This window comes from Equus quagga, chromosome 7 (assembly GCF_021613505.1).
Source record: "Equus quagga isolate Etosha38 chromosome 7, UCLA_HA_Equagga_1.0, whole genome shotgun sequence".
NCBI classification, from domain to species: domain Eukaryota; kingdom Metazoa; phylum Chordata; class Mammalia; order Perissodactyla; family Equidae; genus Equus; species Equus quagga.
In genome coordinates, this window is record NC_060273.1 from 80,272,802 (window position 1) to 80,291,616 (window position 18,815).

The window sequence follows — 18,815 nt, forward strand, 5'->3', positions numbered from 1 at the left end:
GAATAAAAAACCACATGATCATCTCAGTAGATGCAGAGAAAGCATTTGACAAGATCCAACAACCATTTGTGATAAAAACTGTTAACAAAATGGGGATAGAAGGAAATTACCTCAAGATAATAAAGGCCGTATGTGACAAACCCACAGCCAACATCATATTTAATGGGGAAAAACTGAACACCATCCCTCTGAGAACAGGAACAAGACAAGGATGCCCAGTATCACCACTCTTATTCAACATAGTACGGGAGGTTTTGGCCAGGGCAATTAGGCAAGAATAAAAGGAATCCAAATAGGTAGTGAAGAAGTAAAAGTCTCACTGTCTGCAGATGACATGATCTTATATATAGAAAACCCCAAAGAATTCATCAGAAAACTATTAGAAATAACAACTACAGCAAAGTTGGGGGTACAAAATTAACCTACAAAAAATCAGTTGCATTTCTGTACTCTAAGAACAAACTTAGAGATCTCAAGAATACAATTCCATTTACAATGGTAACAAAAAGAATAAAGTACCTAGGAATAAATTTAACCAAGGGGGTGAAGAACTTGCACAATGAAAACTGTAAGACATTACTGAAAGAAATAGATAATGACAAAGATGGAAAGAGATTCCATGCACACAGATTGGAAGAATAAACATAGTTAAAATGTCCATACTACCCAAAGCAATCTGCAGATTCAGTGCAGTCCCAAGCAGGATCCCAATGACATTCTTCACGGAAGTAGAGCAAAGAATCCTAAAATTCATATGGGGCGACCAAAGACCCTGATTTGCTAAAGCAATCCTGAGAAAAAAGAACAAAGCTTGAGGCATCACAATCCCTGACTTCAAAATGTACTACAAAGTCATAGTGATCAAAACAGCATGGTACTTGTATAAAAACAGGCACACAGATCAATGGAACAGAACTGAAAGCCCAGAAATAAAACTGCACATCTACGGACAGCTAAGCTTCGACAAAGATGCCAAGAACATACAATGGAGAAAAGACAGTTTCTTCAATAAATGGTGTTGGGCAGACTGGACAGCCACATGCAAAAGAATGAAGGTAGACCATTATCTCACGCCATACACAAAAATAAACTCAAAATGGATCAAAGACTTGAAGATAAGTCTTGAAACCATAAAACTCCTGAAAGATAATATAGGTAGTATACTCTTTGATATTGAACTTAGAAGGATCTTTTCGCATACCATGACTTTTCAGACAAGGGAAACAAAAGAAAAAATTAAAAAGTGAGACTTCATCAGGATAAAGAGCTTCTGCAAGGCAAAAGAAACTAGGATCAAAGCAAAAAGACAACCCACCAATTGGGAGAAAATATTTGCAATTCATATATCTGATAAGGGGTTAATCTCCATAATATATAAGGAACTCACACAACTGAACAGCAGAAAAACAAACAGCCTGATCAAAAAATGGGCAGAGGATATGAACAGACATTTTTCCAAAGAAGATATACAGATGGCCAATAAACACATGAAAAGGTGTTCAACATCACTAATCATCAGGGAAATGCAAATCAAAACTATACTAAGATACCATCTTAGACCTGTTAAAACAGCTATAAGCACTAAGACTAAAAATAACAAATGGAGAGGGTGTGGAGAAAAGGAAATCCTCATACACTGCTGGTGGGACTAGAAAGTGGTGCAGCCACTATGGAAAACAGTACGGAGATTCCTCAAAAAACTAAAAATAGAACTACCATGCGACCCAGCTATCCCATTACCGAGTACCTACCCAAACAACTTAAAAACAACAATCCAAAGTAATATATGTACCCCTATGTTCATTGCAGCACTGTTCACAATAGCCAGGGCATGGAAACAATCCAAGTGCCCATTGACTGATGACTGGATAAGAAGATGTGGCATATATATACAATGGAATACTACTCAGCCATAAAAAAGACAAAATCATCCCATTTGCAACAACATGGATAGACCTGGAGGGAATTATGCTAAGCAAAATAAGCCAGACTGAGGAAGACAAACACCAGATGATTTCACTCATATGTGAAGTATAAACAAACACATGGACAAAGAGTCAGTGGTTACCAGGGGAAAGGGGGCTGGGGGATGGGCACAGGAGGTGAAGGGGAGCACTTATGTGGTGACAGACAAGAAATAATGTACAACTGAAATTTCACAATGATGTAAACTACCATGAACTCAATTTAAAAAAACTTTACTTATGGACACTGAAATTTGAATTTCCTACAATTTTTAAGTCATAAAATATTATTTTTGTTTTGATTTTCCCCCCTCCCAACCATTTAAAAATGGTAAAAACAATTCTTAGCTTACTGACCATAGAAACATGGCAGCGGGCTGGATTTGGCTATAGTTTGCTGACCCTTGGGCTAGAATATTGTAAAGAAGTCATATATCTTTTCAAGTTAGGGTTTTTTTTTTTCCTTCAGATAAATACCCAGAAGTGGAATTACTGGTAATCATATGGTAGTTCTATTAATATTTTGAGGAATCTCCATACTGTTTTCCATAGTGGCTGCACCAATTTACATTCCCACCAATGGTATTCAAGTGTTCCCTTTCTCCACACCCTTGCCAACATCTGTTAGGTCTTGTCTTTTTGACGAGAGCCATTCTGACACGTGAGGTGATATGTCATTGTTTCGATTTGCATTTCCTTGATGATTAGTGATGTTGAACATCTTTTCATGTACCCATTGACTATCTGTATATCTTCTTTAGAAAAATGTCTGTTCAGATCCTCTGCCTGTTCTTTAATTAGATTGTTTTTTGCTATTGGATTGTATGAGGTCTTTATGTATTTGGATATTAACCCCTTCTCAGATATATAATTTGCTAATATTTTTCTCCCATTTCATAGGTTGCCTTTTCGTTTTGTTGATGGTTTACTTTGCTGTGGAGACCTTATCAGTTTTGACCACATTAAGTCAATGGAAGAAACTGGGCTAGATTGAAGTATTTAATATATTATTTAGTAAGGGTTTGCTAAGCAAATAAAATGTGCAGAATGGAGTGGGGATATTTAGCCTATTTAAAGGAAGTAATTAGCATGCTTGAGCAAAATTAGTTGGGTGGGGATGGGAAGATGTAGAACTAAGCAATGTGGAAACACCAATTATGGATGGCTAAGGAATAGGTGGAGACCAGAGAAATTACTGGAAATGCCCATTAGGCTTTAATTAGCTCCTGACCGCCCCATAGACATTGGCAGTATGATTGTGCTGCTCCTGCTGCTGCTCCCACTTCTGCTGCCACCACCACCACCAGAGCTCTCTTGCTTGCCTGACTTGAGACCACAGTGCTTTGACCTCCTTTTGAGGACCCTGATGTTTCTGAAGAAGGGAGAGGAGAAAGTATGGGCTATTTTTCTAGTTGACAGTTTTTAAAAAACAAGCTCTTCTCTACCCATATACGAAGAAATGAGTGTTTTTTTCTAGTATAAATTCTGAGGAAGTAAAATTTCTTCAAGTAATGGAACATTTAAATTTCTAAAGAAAGTATTATATATTTACATGTTTGTTACATTGAAATCTGGCCATATTCTAACCTGACTCTAATAACTGTTATATGTCATTGTACTGGGGCATAATATAGAGCAAAAGTCTGTACCTGACTCCACATTTCATCTGCCGTCTTCACTGCTGGGCTGTCAGCTTTTACTTCTGCACTGCATCTTTTATATTGCCTCCAAGTGCCTTTCTGTTTACTGCTTTTCACTATTTGTTTAAGAATTCTGTTGCTAAATCTGGCTGGAGGGTATTAGTTATATCAGTCTTTATACTTTGTTTCAGTTATTTCATACTAAAAAAAACCACAGGTGAAAGAGTTGGTGAGCTAATACTATGCTTTTATAATAGAGCTTTATAGTTTTTCTTGTAAGCTGTTTCTTTTGATTCAGTGTAAGAAGGGCAAGTAAATGATTGTTATTCTATTTGTGATGAGGAAAGTAGAGCTGGGGCTTGAATTTGATTCTTTGTGTAAAATATCAACACTGATTTTAAATATTGGATCTGGGTAATGATTATTTCATATGCTCAGAGGCCTTCATATTTAAGAACGTAAAGCTATATTCCAGAGCATAAAGATTGCTGAAGTCTGATTTCTAGGTCAGTGGTTCTCACGCTTTGGGTCTTTATACTCTTAAAAATTATTCAGGATCCGCAAAAGCTTTGGTTTGCATATAAATTTTTGCCATATTAGAAATTAAAACTGAGAAATTAAAAAATGCTTTTGAATTCACTTAAATATCACAGTAAGCTCACTCAACATAACATAAATAAGATTGCTTTTTTCCTTAGTAAAAAGCAGCTATTTTTTTCAAAGTATTCTCAACTCTATATTTCTTTTCTTTATTTTGTTGAGGTCATATTGGCTTTTAACATTATGTAAATTTCAGGTGTACATTATTATATTTCAGTTTCTATATAGATTGTGTTGTGTTCACCAGTGTCTAGTTTTTATCTGTCACCCTACACATGTGCCCCTTTACCCCTTTTGCCCTCCCCCCACTCCCTTTTCCTCTAGTAACCACTAATCTGTTCTCCTTAACTATGTGTATATCTTCTATGTATGAGTGAAATCATGCAGTATTTGTCTTACTCTGTCTGACTTATTTCACTTAGCATAGTACCCTCAGGGCCCATCCATGTTGTTGCAAATGGCATGATTTTGTCTTTTTTTTTTATGGCTGAGAGGTATTCCATTGTGTGTATATGTATGTATGTATGTATATATCTATATATACACACACCACATCTTCTTTATCCATTCATCCATTGGTGGGCACTTGAGTTGCTTCCACATCTTGGCTATTGTGAATAAATGTTGTGATGAATATAGTGGGGCATAAATCTTTTTGAGTTGTTGATTTCATATTCTTTGGATAAATACCCAGTAGTCGGATAGCTGGATTAATATGGTATTTCTATTTTTAGCTTTTTGAGTAGTCTCCATGCTATAGTGGCTGCACCAGTTTGCATTCCCATCAGCAGTGTCTGAGGCTTCCCTTTTCTCCACATCCTCTTCAACATTTGTTATGTCTTGTTTTGTTAATTACGGCCATTCTTATGGGTATGAGGTGATATCTCATTGTAGTTTTAATTTAATTTCCCTAATAATTAATGATATTGAACATCTTTGCATGTGCCTATTGGCCATCTGTATGTCTTCTTTGGAAAAATGTCTGTTCATATCCTCTGCCCATTTTTTGATTGGATTGTTCACTTTTTGGTTGTTGAGTTGTGTGAGCTCTTTATCTTTATGTATTTTGGAAATTAACCCCTTATCGGATATATGATTTGCAAGTATTTTCTCCCAGTTGGTGGATTGTCTTTTCATTTTGTTGATGGTTTCCTTTGCTTTGCAGAAGCGTTTTAATCTGATGGAGTCCCATTTGTTTATTTTTTTTGTTTCCCTTGCCTGAGTAGACATGGTATTCAAAAAGATACTAAGACCCATGTCAAAGAGTGTACTACCTATATTTTCTTCGGAGAGTTTTATGGTTTTAGGTCTTAAATTCAAGTCCTTAATTCATTTTGAGTTCATTTTTTGTGTATGGAGTAAGATAACGGTTTGCTTTCATTCTTTTGCATGTGGCCATCCAGTTTTCCCAAGACCATTTATTGAAAAGACTTTCCTTTCTCCGTTGTATGTTCTTGGCTCCTTTGTCAAAGATTAGCTGTCCATAGATGTGTGGTTTTATTTCTGGGTTCTCAATTCTGTTCCATTGGTCTATGTGTCTGTTTTGGTGCCAGTACCATGCTGTTTTGATTACTGTAGCTTTGTACTATAATTTGAATTCAGGGAGTGTGATACCTCCAACTTCCTTCTTTTTTCTCAGGATCGGTTTGTTTATTGAGGGTCTTTTGTTGTTCTATATAAATTTTAGGATTCTTTGTTCTATTTCTGTGAAGAATATCATTGGGATTGCACTGATCTGTAGATTGCTTTAGGTAATAGGGACATTTTAACTATGTTTATTCTTCCAGTCCACGAGCATGGAATATCTTTCCATTGCTTTATGTTTTCTTTGATTTCTTTTGGTAATGTGTTAGAGTTTTATAGTTTTCAGTATATAGGTCTTTCACCTCCTTGGTTAAGTTTATTCCTAGGTATTTTATTCTTTTTTGTTGCGATTGTAAATGGGATTCTATTCTTGACTTCTCTTTCTGCTAGTTCGTTATTAGTGTATAGAAATGCAACTAATTTTTGTGTGTTGATTTTGTATCCTGCAGCTTTACTGTATTTGTTGATTATTTCTAATAGGTTTTTGGTGGATTCTTTAGGGTTTCCTATATATAGAATCATGTCTTCTACAAATAATGAGAGTTTCACTTCTTCCTTTCCAATTTGGATCCCTTTTCTTTCTTTTTTTTTTTTCCTAATTCCTCTGGCTAAAACTTCCAGTACTTTGTTGAATAAGAGCGGCGAGAGTGAACATCCTTGTCTTGTTCCTGTTCTCAGAGGAATGGCTTTCAGTTTTTCATTGTTGAGTATGATGTTGGCTGTGGCTTTGTCATATAGGGCCTGTATTATGTTGAAGTACTTTCCTTCTGTACCCATTTTATTGAGAGTTTTTATTAAAAATGGATGTTTTAATCTTATCAAATGCTTTTCCTGCATCTATTGAGATGATCATGTGATTTTTATTCTTCATTTTGTTAATGTGGTGTATCACAGTGATTGGCAGGTGTTGAACCATCATCCCTGCATCCCTGGAATAAATCCCACTTGATCATGGTGTATGATTCTTTTAATGTATTGTTTTATTATTCGATTTCCCAATATTTTGTTGAGGATTTTTGCATCTATATTCATCAGCAATATTGGCCTGTAATTTTCCTTTTTGTCTTGTTCTTGTCTGGTTTTGGTAACAGGGTATGTTGGCCTCAGAAAATGAGTTAGGAAGTGTCCTGTCCTCTTCAGTTTTTTAGAATAGTTTGAGAAGGATAGGAATTAAATCTTCTTTGAATGTTTGGTAGAATTTGCTGGAGAAGCCATCTGGTCCTGGACTTTTGTTTTTTGGGAGGTTTTTGACTACTGTTTCAATCTCTTGTGATTGGTCTATTCAGATTCTCTGTTTCTTCTTGATTCAGTTTTGAGAGGTTGTATGTTTCTAAGAATTTATCCATTTCTTCTAGGTTATCCAGTTTGTAGGCATTTAGCTTTTCATAGTATTCTCTTATAATCCTTTGTATTTCTGTGATGGCCATTGTAATTTCTCCTTTTTCATTTCTAATTTTATTTGAGTCTTCTCTCTTTTTTTCTTAGTGAGTCTGGATAAGAGTTTGTGAATTTTGTTTATCTTCTCAAAGAACCAGCTCTTAGTTTCATTGATCTTTTCTGTTATTTTTTTTAGTCTTTATTTCATTTATTTCTGCTCTGATTTTTATTATTTCCTTCCTTCTGCTGACTTTTGGCTTTGTTTGTTCTTCTCTTTCTAATTCTTTTAGGTATAGGGTAAGCTTGTTTATTTGAGATTTTTCTTGTTTGTTGAGGTAGGCCTGTGTTGTTGTAAATTTCCTTCTTAGTATTGCTTTTGCTACATCCTGTAAATTTTGGTGCGTTGTTTTCATTTTCATTTGTCTCTAGGTGTTTGATTTATCCATTGATCCACTGGTTGTTCAGGAGCATGTTGTTTGGTGTCCACATATTTGTGACTTTCCCAGCTTTTTTCTTATAGTTGATTTCTAGTTTTGTAGCATTGTGATCTGAAAAGATGCTTTATATGATTTCAGTTTTCTTAAGTTTATTGAGGCTTGCCTTGTTTCCCAACATATGGTCTATCTTTGAGAATGTTCTATGTGCACTTGAGAAGAATGTGTATTCTGCTGTTTTTGGATGGCATGTTCTATATGTATCTGTTAAGTCCATCTGGTTTAGTGTTTCATTTAAGGCCACTGTTTCCTTGTTGACTTTTTGTCTGAATGACCTATTCATTGACATCAGTGGAGTGTTAAAGTCCCTTACTACTGTTGTTTTCTGTCACTTTCTTCCTTTAGGTCTGTTAATCTTTGCTTATATACTTTGGGGCTCCTGTGTTAGGTGCATATATATTAATAAGTGTATGTCTTCTTGGTGGAATGTGCCTTTTATCATTATATAATGCCCATCTTTGTCTCTCATTATCTTTTTTATTGTAAAGTCTGCTTTGTCTGATATAAGTGTGACTAAACCTGCTTTCTTTTGCTTGCCATTTGCCTGGAGTATCATCTTCCATCCTTCACTCTGAGCCTATATTTGTCTTTAGAGCTGAGATGTGTTTCCTGGAGGCAGCCATATTGTTGGGTCTGCTTTTTAATTCATCCGCCACTCTGTGTCTTTCGATTGGTGAATTCAGTCCATTTTCATTTAGAGTGATTATTGATATATGAGGGCTTAATATTGCCATTTTATCTTTTGTTTCCCATTTCTGTATTTCTATTGTTTCTTTTCCCTTGTATTTCTGTCAAAAAGCAGCTACTTTGGAAAAATGTTATTTTGAGGAGTGGCCTTGTTTTACATGTTTCTGAATATTTTTAATGCCTGTCTGACTCAATAGAAGTCAGCTAGATTCTCATAAGTGCTTCTACATTCAATCTGTTGCTATAAGTTCTTTTCTTTTAGGAGTCTGAAGACAATTTAGCCTCACAGAGATACATAGTTTGAAAGGGAAAAATACTTTAGTAGCTTTTTTCAGATAATTATGGACTGTCTTTCATACTAAACAAAACTGGACAAGTGGTAGTTTCTTAAGAGTCTAAGAAGAATCAAACCTTTTGTTGATTTCAGAGGTAATCATCAAAAACATTAAAAAGTTTACATAGTTTGTACTAATGCACAGGACGTTTCTTTTAGATTTGGTAGGTATTTATTTTGAGGAGGAATAGAGATGGGATGGTGTCACTAAGCCCATTGGAAAATGGGGGAGCATTCTCATATTTCTGAAGTTCACAATTGTTTTTTCAAATATATGTAATAGAGGAATCTGGTGAACTACATGACTCCTCTGTTACCTTGGTAGGAAGTTACCAACTTACATGTTTTGCAGCTGAGGAGAAAAGGCAGCAGCAGTTAGCTAGTGGGACCACAAGACCATCATCTTTGGAGGAAAGAATTCTAAAGAAGGAAAAGGAATGTGATAGTAGTAGCAGTACCTTTTATCTAATAGGGTAGCGAGAAATGCAGGGTCCCCATTATATACACACACACACACACACACACACACACACACACACACACACACGACTCGGGTTTTGAGGAAGATAACTTACTCTGTAAAAAGAGATGCCAACACGTATAGACTATTTATTATAAATAGTAGTTAAGGATGAGTATTTGACTAACTTGTAATTGAATATCCTAATTTAGATTGATAACTTCCTCTCATTTATGAGTGTTGCGAGCTCCATTAATACAGTGCTTCTTTTTGTCAGTCTGTAGGTATACTGTTAGAGCCATGCAGTGACCACGGTGATAGTGAAGATGGCTGTCTTGAGAGGTAAGCATTTTCTCCTGTTGTTGTTAATTAATCATTTTGAGAATTGGAGTCCCGTATGAATTTTGGGATGAAATTTTTAGATGAATCTATCCTTTACAACATACATTTTAGATAATCTAAAAAACTAAGGTTCTTGTTTTAATGGTAAGCATAAAACATATTAAATGTCCATAAATATTCAGAGAGGTTGCAGCTTCAGACAGACATTAGTTATAACTTGGAAAACATTTGGAGAGAAGAACACAACCTTCTTGGAGACAGTTTTTTCAGTTGATTTGTAGAACAATTGAGAATTTATTGATATCCTGAATATACCTTTCAGTGAGTTAGTTCATAGTCTTGGAACTATGGATAGTTAACTGAACGACTGTAACATATTTGCTTCAGCAAATACGTATAGGATGTTTTTCTTCCTCTTTGAATTCCTCTTTGGTGTCCCAGTACAGTCTTAGACAGTTGCTTATTTACCTTCTTGGCCAGCAGTCATGGGAGGGAGATACCTGAGGCAATGAGTATTTCAGCCAGATGTAGTCTTCACAGATAGATATTTTATAGATAGTGTCCCTTTGAACAGAAGCTTTCTGTAATAGTTTAAGTCACTGGCTAGGTTTTGGGTCTTGTTACTCTTTTTATGATTCTGGAAGATGTTGCCAAGAAGTATAGTATAATTTTCTTAGGAAAGATGATTTGATATTCTGAAAACACATCAGTAATGAAGTTGCAGACTAGATTGAAAATACTGAGAAATTCCACACAGCATTAGTAATTTGGCTATGGTCTGTTGGCAATGGTAAACTTGCATTAATGCCCTTGTCTCTCTTAATTGTGGGTAGGAAACTTTTTCTCTGAGGGTAAGTAAATTCTTTGGAGCCATGTCTCTGGAGCATCCCCATACTCTGAAGGTCCACAGATTTCCTGCTTACAGCAGTTCCTTGTGCTTCCTTTCAGAAGGCAGGAATGATCCTCTTCCAGCCCAGGGAGTATTGGAGCTATGGGCTGAAGATATAAGATTAACAGCATTAACAGGCATCTCCAGAATGATGACATCTGGATTTGGTAGAACAATAAGGATCCTTTTAGTGAGGACTCAATCTTTTTGGAAAAAGCTCTTTTCTCTTCAACTTGTGTGTAGGTTAGCAAACTTGTTTTTAGATCCAAATTATTTCCTGGTTAGCTGGATTACATTTTGCATGTTTAACACTCGTTTCTCAAATTTAGGTGATTAGATCTTTTAGTGTGTGAGGTAGAATTTAGCTCATCTCACCATTTGCTCCCACTCTAACCAGAGGAAGGCTTTTGAGCTTGCCAAGGAATTTAGTTTGTTTCTCATTCTCAGCAAGAATAAGGTAATTAGGGATATGAGGAGATGACTGCCATATTTAGATCAAGACCTGTCTTCTGAGTGCACACTCTTTTTATGGCAGGGTTCATAGCACTTGTGTGTATCCTTGTATATTACCACAGTATCTCTGGGGAGAAGAACTTTCCCACAATAGGCATATTGATAACCTACTATGATACTAGGTGATCTGACTGGTCAAATAGGTAGAGATCATTTGTGACAGCTTGCTGTAACACTTTCTAAATAGGGATTAGTTTTTCTGGGGGATTAAAAGGTGAATTGAAATTTTAAAAAATGTTCTTTTTACTTGTTATCATTATGTTTTGAGGAAGGAGAGGTTTAGAAGTAGTAACCTTGTTTTGATTGTGATAGAACACAATATTTAAAATATAGAACATAGCTGTACCTTTAAAAATCCTCTTTAAAAGAAAAAACACGTCCCAGAGTGGGGAAGAATAGAGCTATTTGGTTAAAACTCATATTTATTTTACAAAATCTTTTCCATTATACATTCAGTCCTTTTGGTTTCCACTTACTGTAGATTTTATTTTTCCTTTTAAAATGTTCTTTTGAGGGGTGGTTGTGTGGGAGGGTGGTGAGTGTTAACTTAATTTTTCTAAACCTGAAGTGATTCTGTGGATCTTTTCAGTGGTGTGTGATTTTCAGATATAGGGCTCCAAAGAATGGCCTATGTTCACTTGTCATTTTCTTCTCTCACACTGTAAATGCTAGCTCTGTGGAGAAGAGAGGAATCTAGGTAAGAAATATGCAATGATAGTAACCTATTTGTTCTTAAAAGACTAATTACTTTACTTATATTTTTAGGAAAGAATGTGTGTCATTTGGCAGTGGTAAACTGTCACATTTGATTCTGGTAAGAATTACTTTTCTTTTCTGGTTCTTAAAAATTCGAGTAGATGTAATCTACCAATTATTATGTTAGGTTGAATAGGTTTAAAGGAAATTTAAATGGAGATACTCTTACCAAGTGTTTTACAATTGGGCAGCAATTTAATTTGCCATTTTTGGTTACAAGAAACTTGGTTATCAAAACACTTTCCTGAATTTGGGATCCAAACTTTGTCTCCCAATAAGATATATTATAAAATTGCAAATTTATGTTTGAAAATAGTTTGGATGGTAGGAATGGGACAGTTGACTGTACAGGCTTAATAAACTAGTGAAGCAGAAGGATATGTGCTGGTTATCTTTAAGCTGGGTGTGGAAAACTTCATGGTTGTGAAATGTATTTTTTATTTTAAAATACAGGAGTCTAGTAGCAAGATATGTGATTTGAATGCCAACACTGAATCAGAAGTGCCAGGAGGTCAAAGTGTTGGTGTTCAAGGGGAAGCAGCATGTGTCCAAATTCCACATTTAGATCTGAAGAATGTTTCTGATGGTGATAAATGGGAAGGTAATTTCACCCATACGCATTATTTCCCTGATAGTGTTATTTGTAACTGAAATTACCCAAAGCAGTAATGAGATTACTGCCCTTTTCTGGATAACATTTTTCATTTCAATTTTTCTGTTCTCTTTTTCATATAGGAAGAGCTAGTGAGTGCTTTTATTCAAATGCACTGATGAGATTATGGGGCAACTATCTTGTATGAACTAGAAGTTATTATTTGATGCATTAGCTTTAAAGATGGATGTTAGATCTGATTAAAAAAATAAAACCACCCAGGATAGGCTTTTGTTAGTTGTTAAACCAGGTGCTATTGCCCAGTCTTTGAAAGTCCACTATGTTGGGGCTTGGGGGTCTCAGCACTTCTAAACAGAGGGCTTATATATAGCTACCTTTTCTTTATGATCTTCAGGAATACTTTTTTTTTTTTAATGATCTTCAATGGCATTTCTAAGCAAATATTGCCCCATATCCTTGTATCTCTGTATTAGGTTATGAAGATATGGAAGTAGGGTCCTAACAATGTTTACAAAGGAGAGAAGTTTAAATTTAAATTTTAAAAGCAAGCCACATGGAAATAAGTCTTTGTCAAAACTCAGCAAATGTATACTTCAGACTTGCATTTCATTGTATATAGGTTTTTCTTTTTTTAATCAAAAGGAGCAAAAACTAAATAAATATTGAGCTCCAGTGAGTGATTTGCATGCTGAAGTGTTTATGGGGAAGTATATTGATATGTCCAGTTCACTTTGAAATCCATGTAAAAATAAGATGGCTAATGGAATGGATAAATGTTACAAAGCAAGTATAGTAAAATGTTAATGGTAGAATATAGGTGATTGGTACATAGAACGTTCACTGTAAAATTCTTTCAACTTTGCTGTATATTTGTAAACTTTCAAATAAAATATTGGCAGTGGGGGATGCAAGCAATAAATTTGGATCCAGGAGTCCTTTTGGGTCATACACCTTCCTAGCTAAGGAGACAATGAGACAACTCAGGAATGTTAAACAAAGTTACATATATGTTTACTTGGATGAAGATCCCTTGGTTATCTCACCTTTGGCGAGTTAGCTGATGATGTACAGTGGCAATAACAAGAGTAATTTCAATACCAGTACCACGGACTCCTCTTGCTACCTCAAGTCCACTCACCTGATCACAGTTGGAGTGTTTTTATTTATTTGTTTTTAAGGTATAGCCAATTTTTAAAAAGCCCCAACGGAGTCATTGTCTGTGCCAATCTTTACTGCTGTCTCTCCGCCCACTCCTTTTTTTTTGGTCTAGATGTTTGGCATGCCCAGTGGCATATTATGTGTCTTAACTTACACTAAATCAGGAAATTGTCTTTCATTTGCTTTGTTCTGGGTTATTCAAGACGTTTGGAATTTATGAACACGCGTCCCAGAGTTAGGGGATATTTTAGCATCCTGGTGGCAGTGAAGATCAAATGTCCCCTTTAGTTAATTATCCTGGCATAGTCACTGAAAAGGAGTGGTGGTCAACAGAGCATTCCAGGAGGCACAGTGGGAAAGGAGTCTCTGAAAGATAAGGCTGGGATTCTGACAAAGGACTTAAACGTCTTCCTCTTGGAAGATGCAGATAAGTAGCCCTGTGCAATCTTGGGCCTAGAGTCCTGATCCTACATGTTAAACATAGAAGAGGAGTTGTTTTCCGTTGTCTGAGGAGATGCGACATTCTCTGTCTATCTTCAATGTTCGGGAGGCTTCCCCAAAGAGAATCTAATGCTGGGCTCTCTTTTGTTTCCCTGTCAGAATCTACCCCTTACAGCTTGTGATAGGGAAAGGAGGTAACTATGGACTACTTGATCCTGATTTTCAGTACCTTATCTGCCCTGTTATCCACCTAGCTCAGCAGCTGTGACAAGTCCATGTAGGCCTCCTGCTGACTCTTCCAGGAATAGGAGTCAGTGATTTTCTGAGAGCCACGGTAGTAGACATCTGAGTGAACTTCTCAGCCACAAACCCTGCGTGTGCTTGGGAGAGTGGCTGTTAGCAGACCGTGTTGTTCCTTCCAACTTTGCTACCAGTATAAAGATTGATTTTCTACAACTAGCAGTTAGGATATTCTAAATAAAAGTTTTCCTTAAGAGACCAAATTACTTTAGACCCTGGATAACTTGGAATCAGAGATATACTTTGTTTGATGTGGCTCTTAATAGAGAAGTAGGGTGACTCCAAAAAGAGGACCACCTTACTCTTCCTAAGTATATGGGTTTTGTTTTTTTTTGAATTGCTGAAAGGATAGTCAGGAAACTGCAGTTAGCAAGCAGGTAGCACATATCTACCACCAGAATGAATTTGTAGCAGCCTTTTAAATCTTGGCTTTTAATGGAAGTGGACAACATCTTTCCTTCAGATTCTTTCCTTTAACTCTTGAAAGAAATACACTAGGATCTTTTCAAAGAGTAAACTAAGGGAGATATTTATCTGTCAAATCCATTATACTGAAAAGCTTCAAACAGTACCTGGTTAAGAGCTTCCATTTCTTCAGTTTTATGTTTGAGTTTTAATAAAACAGCACTACTTTGATTTTTTGCCTTGCTTGCTGAAATGGAAATGTATGTTTGTGTTTGTTTTTAAAGTTTGGTTAGTAGTAATTGCTTTGAATAAAGTTTTTGAGCAGAATGACTAAACTGGTTTTAGGGAAATGTTTTGGTATCTTTGGCTTTGTGTTAGTTATGTGTATGGTTTGTTCTGACTGTGCTGTGTGTTCACTTTAGTATTTTTTGCCATTTTTTCCATTTTATTAGCGTCATGCCCTATCACTTTTCCCCTCATTGATTTCAAAACAATGCATCTGCAGAGAGATGGGGAGGGTAAGTATGGTTCACCATAGTTTAGTTTTTTTGCCTTTTTATGGTTCACTTTGTTTGCCTTTTTATTAGCCCTTCTCCTGCTGTCCCCATATATTAGGAAAACTGTTTTGGGTTAAAAATGATACCCAGAAAAAACTGTTTTTGTTACCTCTCTCTTTTCTTAAAATAGGAGATTTCTCGTAAAATGTTTATTACCAGTTACTTATTGCTGGGAAGCAGGTACAAGGGTTGCTTTGAAAATCACTTTATCATTGGGTTTATAGTGGGATTGCACGCTTTGTACCCAGTTTTTAGTTATCAGATTGATCTGGGCTTTAAAAACTAACTAAATTATGTTCTTATTACCCTGAAAAAAATTCAGTGCTTTAAATTGCTAATGCATAAAGTTAAACTAAATTACTAAAGTAGCAATCTTTAGCTACAGTGTGAATAAAAAACATCATTCTTGATTTTTGACACTGTCAAGCCATCTTTGCATCCAAAAATACTTAAAAAACTTATTTTTGCTAGTCTTGATAGTCACAGCATCAAAGTTTTAAATTGTAGTTATAAAGTTAATGTATAGATGGAAAAGTTTTACCCCCCTTCCTGGACTCCAGCGATACTTGAAGTTATTTTGTTTTTGGAGTATATTTGTGGATTGTGTGTTTATCTGTATGTGTTCTGTATGTAATCAAACCTTATATGTGTGGAGATATCAAATATATCAACATAGTTTCATTTGAGAACATACAAGATAACGCCAATAAAATAGATGTACGTAAGAAGGACTAGTGTGGCCAGCCCTCGTGGCCTAGTGGTTAAGTTCAATGCATTCTGCTTTGCCAGCCCAGGTTCAGTTCCTGGGTGTGGGCCTATACCACTCATCTATCAGTGGCCATGCTGTGGTGGCGACTCACATACAAAAAGAGGAAGATTGGTAGCAGATGTTAACTCAGGGTGAATCTTCCTCAGCAGGAGAAAAAAAAAAAGACTAGTACTATTAAATTTTGTCTTGATAGTACTGTTGGGTGTTTAATTATTAAAATATATATTATACACAGGAGTCCTGTAACAGAAAATAACCACCACAGTTTAATGTTAGAGACCAGGTGCTGTCAGGTGAGTTAGCTGCTCATTTGGAAATGTTATAATTCTTTTAGATTCTAGAGAACTCCATTTGGTGAGTGTTCTGTATAGCATGGGGTATAGCTTCCACTTGTTCTTAACATAGCCCCTTGACAGTGAGGGATAATTTATCCACCTGGCAGCATTTGGCTAAGTTAAATTCCCAGCTAAGGACTATTGAGTGTTTACTGTTTCTAAGTGAAGATTTTCCCCTACTTGAAAAATAACATTTAATATAATTTTAAAGAGCTTGACAGTGTTCTTTCTTGCTTTGTGACTGAGTTCAGAAATTTAAGGTATAACTCCTTATGTGAAAATAGAACCCTGGGCTAAAAAATGAAGCTCAGACAATTTTAAACTATAGTAGGCTTTATGAAGATCCTAGTATCCCTTTTTTTTTTAAAAAAAAATATGTAATATATATTATCTGTTCCACTACATAATGACAAGATTTAAAGACCATCTAGCTGATATTGTGTGACTTTTTTCCGTCTGGAACCAAGAGACCCATGGTACTATGCTTTGTGTTTGTTTGCAGAGCCATTTCCTGCTTTTAAGTCTTGGCAGGAAGACTCTGAGTCTGGAGAAGCTCAGCTCTCTCCACAAGCTGGAAGAATGAATCATCACCCCCTAGAAGAAGACTGTCCTCCAGTATTATCACACCGTAGCTTAGATTTTGGGCAAAGCCAGCGTTTCCTACATGATCCAGAAATGCTGGAATCCTCATCTAAAGCACTTTCTTTTGCTAGGTATGTAATTTTTATGTACTTATGAGAAGTGATTCCTATTATGTACCCAGGTCCTTTAAGAGATTGTGTCCTGTAGATCTGCAGCTCAAAACTTTCTCCTCTATTTCCTGAAGCATGTTTTTGTAATTTTTTATTTTTTGGGCCCCTAAATTCTGCATTCAGTGAGGTGCAGTGTTGGGGATTTGCTCCCTAAAAGACATTTCCTCACCATGTATTTATTCATTGATTCATTCATGACTGAAATCCGGAACTCTGGAAGGGAAGCAGCAGGTGGAGCTCACCAGTCCCTGATGCTTTTATTGTTAAAACTTTAAATTAAATTTATTGACTGTCAAACCTTTCCTTTGTGGTTTGAACATCTAAAGAGCTCTGAGCTGCTAGATATCTTTGTTTCTTTTCTGCCTTTTCCCAAACAACTTTTGAATGATTCCAGATTGTTTTTATCACGACTTGTGTTAGCTAATTCTGTGGTTTGTGAAGCAGTAGTGTAAGTTCCTTTTTACTACCTGTCCTTTAGTGTTTGGGACTTTTGGTAATAATATCATGTTATATCAGGGCAGTAAGAGATATAGTATTGATAACTTGAAAATTTAACTAACACACAGTGTTTGCCTCTTGTTTTAATTCAGGATTCGAAGATCATCCTTTAGTTCAAAAGATGAAAAAAGAGAAGACAGAACACCATATCAATTGGTCAAGAAACTTCAGAAAAAAATCAGACAATTCGAGGAACAGTTTGAAAGGGAAAGAAATAGCAAAGTAAGTTTGTAGCATTGCCCAGCGTGAGGTGGATCTGTTAGAACTGTGAAGAGGTCCTTTGGAGAGCATTAGTCCATCTCTTTCCTGGGAGAGATAAGGAATATGAGATGCCCAGAGAAATAGTGATCGTATAGGTCTGAGATTGTGTAGATCCTTAGCCTCCTGATTTCCAGGCCAGTATTCTTGCCATTGCACCACTGCATCTTTACACTTCCATTGTAAAACAGCTTGTAGAATTTTTAAAGCAAGTACTTTACATTGACAAATGATGTTAATTCTGTTTCTGCTCCCTCAAAACCTGCAAGTACAAGGGTGTGGGGAAAAGAGAGATTGATTTAATAATTAGAACATGTAACGTGGAAAGAGTCCTATACTTGGAGTCAGAAGACTCATCTTCAAATATGGCTTCAGCCAGTTGCTAGAGCCTGCTCTGAGAGCTTTACTTAATATCCTGCTCTATCTACTTAAAATAAGGTAAGATGAAATGAAGATCAAGTGAAATCTCTGCTGTGGGAGTTGTAAATATTATTTAGGAATAAATTAATAACAATTGCTTACCACAAAGGTGTCAGTGATTCTGTTCCTTAATTTCTCAGCCCTCGTACAGTGATATTGCAGCCAATCCAAAGGTATTAAAATGGATGACAGAGCTTACCAAACTGCGGAAGCAAATTAAAGGTATAGAATGTGCCATTTTTGTAATGTATTTGTGTTAAAAAATATTCTTTATAATAATGTCCTTGAGAATTATAGTTATAATTTTTGATAGTTGTAAAAAAAAAGTTTCCTTTTGTTCGTTCTTAGTTATGGTCCAGGTTGCGGTACTGTATTATATTCTTCCAAATGTCTTTCCTGTGTTTTTATTAGTAATACTCTTTTGAAAGATGCCCTAGATTGTATATTAATAGGTGATAAAAGTTTATCTGAAATATATTTAATATATTAAGCAGTTTTCATTTTTGATGGGTATTTCATCTAAGACTAAGAATATCTGATCATAATGAACTATTTATATTACAAAGACTAAATTATAAGTGTTCTTGAATCAAAACCCAGGTCTCGTGTTACTGTCAGCCCAGTACAGCAGTTGCTAAGGCATATCTACCTTGTGAGTGTTTAGTGAGC

General features: G+C 35.8%; 1 protein-coding gene across 8 annotated transcripts in view; it reads left to right on the forward strand.

Annotated features, from left to right (window-relative positions):
• Positions 1–18,815, forward strand: part of FAM13B (family with sequence similarity 13 member B) — a 96,373-nt gene that overhangs the window by 58,507 nt on the left and 19,051 nt on the right. For 5 of the 8 annotated variants that reach the window (XM_046666049.1, XM_046666054.1, XM_046666056.1 and 2 more), the window contains 7 exons: positions 9,418–9,482; positions 11,650–11,698; positions 12,094–12,241; positions 15,010–15,075; positions 16,721–16,931; positions 17,561–17,690; positions 18,287–18,368. In XM_046666049.1, the coding sequence (XP_046522005.1) occupies positions 9,418–9,482; positions 11,650–11,698; positions 12,094–12,241; positions 15,010–15,075; positions 16,721–16,931; positions 17,561–17,690; positions 18,287–18,368 (751 nt within the window). The remainder of the gene's footprint in view (positions 1–9,417; positions 9,483–11,649; positions 11,699–12,093; positions 12,242–15,009; positions 15,076–16,720; positions 16,932–17,560; positions 17,691–18,286; positions 18,369–18,815) is intronic. The other 3 variants (XM_046666050.1, XM_046666053.1, XM_046666055.1) reach the window with 1 other exon arrangement.